The following is a 9,067-nucleotide window of genomic DNA, read 5'->3' on the forward strand; positions in this document are numbered from 1 at the left end:
ACAGCCTTGGGGTGTCGCCTGGGAATGGCCCGAGACCCTGTGATCCGTTCCAACCTCCATTCAGAGAGAGGGAGCAAGTGAGGCCCAGGGAGGGGCAGGACCAACGCCGTTCTGAGAGATGGGCCCAGTCAGGACCACACCCGGGCTCCTGGAGCCACGCCCCTGAAGCCCCGGGGGCCCCCTCCCTTGGGCAGTCATGATCTGTGCCCCACAGGTGGAAGCCACAGGTGGGAGAGATGGGGGAGGGTGGTCATAACATGGCCTAGGGGTTGGTCTGCCAGGAGCCATCCACACTTCCCCGGCTCCTGGGGGGGGGTCCCTGTCCAGGGCTCAGTCCCCTGGCCACTGGGGTGAAGTTGGCTGACCAGCCCAGGGGGACTAGGGCAGAGGCTGGGCTGGGCAGGGCAGGGCCTTGGAGGTAATGTCTGCCCCCCACCAACTGTCTCCCCACCAGGACTGTCCCCGCCGCCGGGCTGTCATCCTGAAATTCAGCCTTCAGGGCCTCAAGATCTACAGCGGGGAGGGTGAGGTAGGAACCTGTGTGGGTGCAGGTGAGGACCGGACAGGTGTCCTACTCCCTGGGAATGCACTCGCCTCCACCCAGCCCTGCACTGCCCCTCCAGCCTCCCCGGCTGCCCAGCCTGCTCTGGGCCTTTGGACGTCCTCTCTCCAAGGCCCTCCCGCCCTGGCAAGCATGGACGACAGTTTCTCCTCCCTCTCACCTGCCGGCCGCCAGCCCACCAGAATCTCCGGGGGCCACCTCCTGGCCTGAGCATCAGGACCAACCAGCCCCATGAGGTTTCTGTGGGTCCCCCGGCTTGGCCAGTGGGCTGTGGCTAGCCTCTCATGACTGTGGAACAGGGCCAGGCAGGCTGGAGACCAGTTGGGAGCCCCTGCTTGGTCTGCCATCCTCCTCTTGGTGCAAACCAGTGTTTGATGAACACTAAACCGTGTGCCAGACTGTGAGACCCACGACTCCGGCACCACTCAGCTAGGACTGGTGCAAATGTGTGCAGAGCTGTGCATTGCGGGGCCCTGGGTTCAGGGACTGTGCCACCTGCACGAGGTCTCGCTCAGCCCCCAGCCCCACTTGTCACAACAAGGACTCAGAGAGCTGCCCTCACCGGCCCAAGTCACCCGGAGAGTGAGTGGCAGAGCCAGGATTTGAACCCCTGTCACCTGACTCCAGAGACCAGGTGTGCAAGCCCAGGGCTGGCCACAACCGCCTGTCCCCGTGACCTGCAGGCCGTGAACCCTCTGCCCCTCAGCTCCGTAGCTTGGCATGACCACCCCAACCAGCAGGTTGGCAGCAGGGAGCAAGAGACCCGAGCTCAGGTCCCCTGTGAAGGATGAGGGTTCCCATGTGAAGCGTGGTTTGGGCAGGCCTGGAAGGAGGGCAGAGTTCTTCACCCCAGGAGCAGGGTGGGCGTGAAGCTGGGCGTGCAGGCTGGAGAGCAGACCCGGGAGGCCTGCCAGCGGGTGTGCGGGGCCCTCGGGGCTGGCACACGCTGGGCTGGCAGCTGCAGACCACGCGGTGGGTCTGATGGAGGCCGGTGTGCCTGCTGCATCCCCAGGTGCTCCTGATGGCTCACGCCCTGAGGCGCATACTCTACTCTACCTGGTGCCCAGCCGACTGCCAGTTTGCCTTCATGGCCCGAAATCCCCGGAGCCCGGCCAGCAAGCTCTTCTGCCACCTCTTTGTGGGCAGCCAGCCTGGAGAGGTACCTGGGGCCCAGGGCAGGGGGCGCAGCAGTCGGGGGGGGGTGCTGTGCATCAGTGTGGGTTCCAGGGACCGAGGCCCTGGACGGCTCAGCCAAGCTGGCCTGCGCCCCCTCCAGGCGTGCACCCCTTGCCACCCTGGCTCCTGCTGTGGCCCTGCCCTCTGAGGACTCCCTTAAAGCCAGTCAGTGGCCTCAGCATTCCCCGAGCTTGGAGGTGGGGACCAGGCTGTGCCCTTAGAGATCGGAGGGTCACGCTGCCAGGCCTTTGCCCTTGCTGTTCTCTCTGCCTGCAACCCCTTCCCCTTCTCATCCTGGCAAATTCCAACTCGCCCTTTGAGGCTCAGCCCGTGTGTCTGTGGAGCCCACCTTGAATCCTCCAGACCGCCCCCCACACTTTCTGCGGTCCTGTGACACGCACTGCACTCTGTCCCTAACTGCAGTCACGGGAATTCTTTGAGAGCAGAGGCTGGGTCCGGGTCTTGAACTGTTCTGGTGCTTGGCCCCGTGGGGAGAGTGGGTGGGCGGGTAGATCCCGAAAGGCAAAGCCAGTGTGGCCGCCATGAGCAGTGGAGGCTCGGCAGCCAACTGTTTGGCAAGCAGAGGCTGGGCTTGGTTCCGCGCAGCAAGCATTTGCCGTCAGCCCTGTATATCAAGCCCTGTGCCGGCCACTGGAGTGACAGGTGGCTGAGACGCGGCCCTTGATCTTCTGGAGCTCACAGTTCCAACGTGCTGGGCCTGCATGATGTGTGTCGCGGATGGAATGTGTGGGCCCCAGAGTGCTGGGCTTCTCCAGGGGGGTTTCTGTGGTCCGTTTTCATTAAAGGGGCACAGGGAGGTGGGGAGGAGGAAGCTGAGGCACAGAGATGCCATGCTGTACCCAGGGTCACACAGCAGCTCCTAGGTGACAGAGCCAGGATTGGATCCCAGGTTGTGTGACTTCAGGGCCTGGGCTCTTAGCCACTCCCCCAAGAGGGTACAATGCATAGGGTGAGGGTAGTAAACCTAGGGCTAGGAGTGCATTTAGCCCATGTCGTCGCAGCTCCAAGCATGACGCCTGGAACAAGGTAGATGCTCGGTATTTGTTAGATGAATAGAGGAAGCTGGTCGGGGATGCTGCGTGGTGGTGAGGTTTTGAGGGATAAGAAGTTTTCCCAGGAAGAATGGGGAAGAGCATTCCACGCCAAGGGGCTGCATGCCCCCCTGGTGCCTGGGTTGATGCCTGAGGAGGCCCCCAGGAAACCTCCCCCAGCTGAGCCCGCCTCCCTCTCCCTCCCCAGGTCCAGATCCTGCACCTGCTGCTCTGCCGCTCCTTCCAGCTTGCTCACCTCTGGCAGCACCCTGAGGAACGGGCACGGCCTGAGCCCTGCCCGGGACCCGTAGGGGACGTGCCCCTGAAGCCCCTGTCGGGCCCTGGGGGCACCCCTGGCCTAGTACGGGAACCCCTCGGCCGTGATCAGCTCTCACAGCACGTTAACGCGCTGGTCTCCTTCGGGCGGCTGCCAGCAGGGGGGCCTGGGGGCAGTGGGGTACGCGGCACCCCAGCCAGGGAGTGGGCCATGGACAAGGGAAGTGGGCGAAGGTTTGGGGATCAAGAGGGGCGGGTGCTGGACTTCCGTGGGAGGGGCTAATGGCTGGGCCTGAGTCTGGCCGCCCCTGCGGGGTCCTCTTGGTGCCCTAGAAGGAGCCGCCGGAGTCGGAAAGCCGCGGGGGCGCCCGCCACGCCCGCCTGGGGAACCCGTACTGCTCGCCCACGCTGGTGCGCAAGAAGGCCATCCGCAGCAAGGTGATCCGCTCCGGGGCCTACCGCGCCTGCACCTACGAGACGCAGCTGCAGCTGTCGGCTCGGGAGGCCTGTGAGTGGCCGGGCACGGCTGCGCGAGTCGGCGAGGGTGGGCCTGACCGTCCGTGTCTGCGGGGCCGTGACTGTCGATGCGTGCGCCTGGGAGTGCTGAGGCCTCGTGTCCACGCGAGGGAGGGCGCGAGGGCGCAGCCGGGTCTGCGTGCCCAGGGCCTTGCAGAGGCGACTGCGTAGCTGCTGATGTGCTGTGACTGGGGAGGGGCTGTGCCTGGAGATGTGCCTGGGCGCTGCTGTGCCTCTGGGGAAGCAGGATGTGTGCAGACTGGGCCGGGAGCGGCGCGGGTGATGAGGCCTGTGGGCGTGGGCCGGGCTGGGCGCGGGAGGGGACCACCTCTCTTCCTCTGAGCCCTGGATGGTCTCCATAGTTCCTGACGCGTGGGAGGCCTGGCCCCGGGGTCCTGGGGGCCCCTCATGCCTGGTGGAGAGCGAGGGCAGCCTGACGGAGAACATCTGGGCTTTTACTGGCATCTCGAGGTAGGAGGGGGTGCCCAGCCCTTTTGGGGGGGCGTCAGAGAAATAGGCTGTGGGCTCCCCCAAGGCCCTGAGACGTGTCCATCCCTGCACTTGGGCGGAGGCTTCCTGACCTCGTGACCTCAGGCCAGGGGCTTCCCCACTGTGGGCCTCAGTTTTCTCCAGTGTGAAGTGGGGATAATAAAAGGACCTTCATTGCAGGGCTGTGGAGAGGATCAAATGAGGTTATTCAGGTAAAGCCTTCAGCGCCTGGCCTGTCACAGGGTTCAGCTCCCTAAATGCCAGCTCTCTACCGATTGGGTCTTGAAGTTGTCAGCAATTAGGACCCCCTTGGAAACCTTTTAGAAGGAAAGGCTAAAAGCTTCCTTCCGTTGCGGGTCTACTCTGGGGCAGGCACTGTGTTTACGATGCTGTGGAGCTGTGATGCCATTAAGCAAGCTGAGGCTGGGTCCTGACTAGGGGGCCCGCCCTCAGCCTCTCCCCTCTGCCCTCCCAGGCCCAGTGCCCTCGCCCTGCTGCGGAGAGACGTGCTTGGGGCCTTCCTGCTGTGGCCTGAGCCAGGCACCAGTGGCCAGTGGTGCCTGTCGGTGAGGACACAGTGCGGCGTGGTGCCCCACCAGGTCTTCCGGAACCACCTAGGCCGCTACTGCGTGGAGGTAACAGTGCTCCTGGCCCTGACCCTCGCCCTCCAGCCCCGCCCTTTTCTAACCATTGAGGGCCTGAGCCCGCCTCACCCTCATCCCAGGCCCCCATTGGCTCTCTCTGGCCCCACCCCTTATTTAACTCTCCGTCCAGCTCTTTCGTCCTTGCCCCTTCTGGCCCCGCCCCCACTGGCCTATTGGCCCCACCTGTACTCTGCTGGCTCCACCCTAAGGCCTCTCGCTCCTGGGAGGTAGAGTCTTGGGCTAGGGTCATGCCTCACATTTTTACAGAAATCCCGGCTTTTAAAAAGTCACGCTTTCCCACACCCTAACTCATCTTTTAGCAGTAGAGGAAACTGATCAGAGAGGGTAGAGGCTTGCGTAAGCTCACACAGCCTCCGAGTCTCTAGGTCTGGAGTCTTGGCCTGATCACAGGTTTTCAGGGACAGGGGTGGGCAGGAAGGACTTTTTAAATGTGTGGCCTTACTTCCACGCCGAGTGCCTCAGTCCTGTCCAGGTTGGGAGGAGAGAAAGGGAGGGAACCGGGGTGTGCTTCTGCTGCGAGCAGGACAGTGTCCTCTCTGGGCTCGAATATCCTCCTCCCTCCTGGGGCAGGATCCTGTGTGAGGGGGCGGTTGTGTGGAAGGGGGAGCTGGAGCTGAAGTCCCTTCCCCTCCTCGCCCCCACCAGCACCTGCCGGCTGAGTTCCCCAGCCTGGAGGCCCTGGTGGAGCATCACGCTGGGACGGAGCGCAGCCTCTTCTGCTCCCTCGACATGGGCCGCCTGAACCCCGGCTACGAGGAGCAGGACTGCGGGCCCGAGGGCAGGCTTCCCCGGACGCTCCGGCCCCTCGCCCATGCCAAGTCCGAGGCAGAACTGCAGGGCCTGGGCTAGGACGCTAGGAGCCCCACGCCAAGAGGCCCCGCCTCACCCTGGCTCCTGGGCCTCAGCAGGCTGCTCTGCTCTGCCCTTCTGTCTCCCCGCTGGGCACCAGTTCTGTCCAGTCATTGCCCTTTGGACCAGTCTTCCATCACTACCCTGCCTGTGGGCGGAGCCCCGAGAGTGGGGATTGCCAGTGGCTTCTCACACGGCCTCTCAGGATTGCAGGAGGGGCAGGCAGAGCTCCAGGCTTCCGTGAACTTGCTGGGTGACTATGGGTGCTTGTCTTCTCTGGGCTTCACCTTACTCCTAGGTGGGGAGCTTTCCAAGATGGGTGGGAAGGTTTGCTCCAACAGAGGTGGAGCCCTCTCCTAAGGAGGCCAGGCCCTGGGGCCCTGACTGGGCATCTCCAGAGAGCTCCTGACCCAGGCAGCCAGACGTGTGAGGGAGAGGTATCTGGGGAGGCAGGAGTGAGTTCTCACTTTGGGCGAAGGCATGGGGACGAGCCACCCTCTCCGTGAGAGAAACAGGGATGACGTGATGGAGTTTGGAGGCTACATCCAGGCTGACGGAGCGAGGCCTGTTTCCCATGTCCTTTGAGGCTAAAGGAGTCTTCCCTTGAGTTCTGAAGAGTGGGGGTTAAGAGGGTGCAGAAAGGGCAGGACGGACAAAGAGCCGTGCCACCCAAAGCCCACATGCAGGTGGATGCCTGTGTGCAGAGAGGGATGTGAATGGGCCGACAGGGCAGAGGATCTCAGTGAACCTTCAGACTAGGAAGGCTGGTTCTTCTCCACTCAAATCCATGGGCTTGTGGTTCCTGCTTACTTGGAAGGGATGTCCCAGTCTCATCCCCACCCACACACTCCTGCCCGCCCCCAGGCTCACTTTCTTTGGCCATTTGACAGGGAGGGGCCAGCAGTGAGCTGCAGGCTTAGAGGGGTGACCAGGGTCCTGCTCCACTCATGCTGCCGGCCAGACTGGGTTTGGTGGCTGCCTGGGAAGCCCCCCAATGGTGGCATTTCCCTTAATGGGCATCTGTCAGGGGCCACTTCACTAGGCCAGCCCCCTTGGGGATGGGGGTCAGGGAGGAATCATCCAAAGATAGAACTGATGTGGGCCCTGCCAGAGGGTACTTGGCCTCAGCGGCAGTGGGGGTCCATCCAGGGAAATAACGCGAGTCTAAGGCAATGGCCCTGCGGTGATTGACGACGGATCTGGGTATTCCCCTGTATAAGTAAACTTGACAGACAGGCGTGAATCTACCAGATTAAGATAGGGAGCAAGTTCACTTTGGATGAACTTCTATTCCTGAGGCAGAGGCCAAGTCATGAGTCTGGGGGCTGCCCTCTACCCCATCTGGGGAGGGGATGTGACCGCTCAGCATCTTGAAAGTAACAGACTTCTGACTCCTGGAAGGAAGAGGGCAACCCCAACGGAATAAAAAGAAGGGAGGAGCCTCAGAAGTTCAGGCCTGGTGTTCCCATCTTACAACCTCCGGCTCAGCAAATGGTCTTGGCTGGGGCCTTGTCACTCTTGTCACAAGGGATAGGAGGAGGCTGTCCTTTGGGGGCTCTTTTCACTGGAACCACAGTACTGATTTTATACTGAATGTGAGTGGGAACCCAGCCTCATTTTACGGCCATTACTACCAGAACCCATCTCCTCCCTGGGCAAAGCCCTGGTCCCTCGTGGGAGGCCCCAGGCTCACATTACCCTGGCAAGGAGAGGGGTTTGGTGACATGGGGCCCAGGATTACAGCCCTGGAGTCTCACACATTTAAGAAGACCTGATAACTGGTCTTAACCTCTGTAAGGGATGGATTTTGTTGCACAAGTTATCTGTGTGGACAAGGTGTCAGGAATGTTCCCAAAGTACTTTAACATTCCTTCACACAGCATTTATGGATCACACAGTACAAAGGTTTTTGACCCACATGTGCAGACGCCTCCGTGTCTCAATTATAGACCACAGTTTTCTCTGTTCCAACCAATGCCACCTGGGTAGCCCAGCTCTCCTTACTGTGTGGACTTGAAATAAATAAAGTGCATTTCTTCGGATTGTATAGTACAGACTTAGAAAGGCGAGGTCTTTGTCCGGTTTGCCAGCTTCGCTTCTGTTTGCCAACCATACCTTCCACTGCTGCTGAATTATGAACCAGACAGAGATACTGTCCTCTGGGGCTCAGGAGGTCTTGAAGGAATTGGGTAGGTAGATTCAAGCAATGACTCTACTGCTTAAAACCTTCAGTGGGTATTTCCTACAGGAAAAAGACTCAAGTCCTTATATTCTGGCCACTCGGGTTTTCCTTCTGCTCCTGCAACGTGCCACAGGGTCTTTGCACAGCCTGCACAGGCCTCCTCGTCGTCCTCTTCTTCCTTCTTCCTGATTAATGCCTCAACCTTACCATCTCTCAGTCTCAGGAAGCCTGCCCTGACTGCCCCCGGACCCCCTGCTCGGCCTGGGTGAGGTTTCCTGGCTAGATATTCCATAAAACTGGTCCTTTAGTTTGTTAACACTCTTATTTATGGGATTTTTGTTTGTGGGACATTTGTTTCAAATGTCAGCCTCCCCCACTAGACTCTGGGCACCTGGAGGGCAGGGACTGGGCTGTCTCCCGGCATCTATCACCGTGCCCGGAAGGCACGTAGCTGACAATTTCTGTGCAAAGGGGAGCGTAGAGGAGGTGTGACGGCCGCTCTTCTGGAGGGATTTGTGCTCGGGGTGGGGGTGGGGAGAGAGGCCAGGCAGCCTCTCCAACCAAAAGACCAGCTTTCAAAGTTTTTTTGTTTTGTTTCTCAATCTTGAGTCTTAATGAAAACAAGGGGCAGCGTTAGAGGGAAACTTTGCTCTGTCCCCGGGGCTGTGATAGGCTCTGGGACAGCCTTCCCGAGTCAATACAGGGATGTGGATAAAGGGCAGCAAGGTCCTGTTGCCTTTCTCAGTAGGTCTCTAATCCCCGGATGAGGCCTCTCCTCTAGTATTTCTCTCCGAGGTGGCGTCAAGCCTGGCCTCCCCTGGGCCACCTCGGGCAAGCTGCTTAACCTCTCTGGACTGGGACTGTGGGGACTGGAGAAGAAAACGGCTGTGCAGCATCGGGCACCGAACCGGCAGATGCTCCAGCAAAGCCAGTGCCGGTCCTCCCCGACGGCCGCCCCCGCGCGCCGGCCTCCAGCCGGGGGTTGCTCTCAGGGCCCGCCGGGCGCGGAGAACGCGCGGAAGTTCGGGAGGCACGGGCTGTGACGCCAGGGGCGTTGCCCAGCAACCGCGAACGCCGTGGCGGCGTCCGTGCTAGCGGGCGGCTGGGGCGGCTCCGGGGACTCTGGTCTTGCGGCGGCGCCTCCAGCGCCGATCCCCCACTGCCCGCGCCCGGTCTGGGCCTCAGGGACGGGCGAGCCCGGGAGCGGGAGGAGGCGGCGGCTCCGGCTCGGGTCCTCAGACTCCCGCGCGGCCCCTACCCTCCTATCGAGGCGTCCCCAAAGGAGTCCGGTCCCGCCCCC

The 9,067-nt window shown here is 61.5% G+C and overlaps 1 protein-coding gene across 4 annotated transcripts in view; it reads left to right on the forward strand.

Annotated features, from left to right (window-relative positions):
• SH2D5 (SH2 domain containing 5) overlaps positions 1-7,632 on the forward strand; it is an 8,172-nt gene extending 540 nt beyond the window's left edge. For 2 of the 4 annotated variants that reach the window (XM_024749678.1, XM_024749679.1), the window contains exons 3-8: positions 455-529; positions 1,575-1,721; positions 2,999-3,151; positions 3,400-3,574; positions 3,945-4,053; positions 4,547-4,946. In XM_024749678.1, coding sequence (XP_024605446.1) covers positions 455-529; positions 1,575-1,721; positions 2,999-3,151; positions 3,400-3,574; positions 3,945-4,053; positions 4,547-4,946 — 1,059 coding nt within the window. Of the gene's footprint in view, positions 1-454; positions 530-1,574; positions 1,722-2,998; positions 3,248-3,399; positions 3,575-3,944; positions 4,054-4,546; positions 4,947-5,381 lie in introns of those variants that run through there. The other 2 variants (XM_024749680.1, XM_024749681.1) reach the window with 2 other exon arrangements.
• The last annotated feature ends 1,435 nt before the right edge of the window (positions 7,633-9,067 follow it).

Source organism: Neophocaena asiaeorientalis, unplaced genomic scaffold (assembly GCF_003031525.2).
Source record: "Neophocaena asiaeorientalis asiaeorientalis breed wild unplaced genomic scaffold, Neophocaena_asiaeorientalis_V1.1 scaffold275, whole genome shotgun sequence".
Taxonomy (NCBI): Eukaryota; Metazoa; Chordata; class Mammalia; order Artiodactyla; family Phocoenidae; genus Neophocaena; species Neophocaena asiaeorientalis.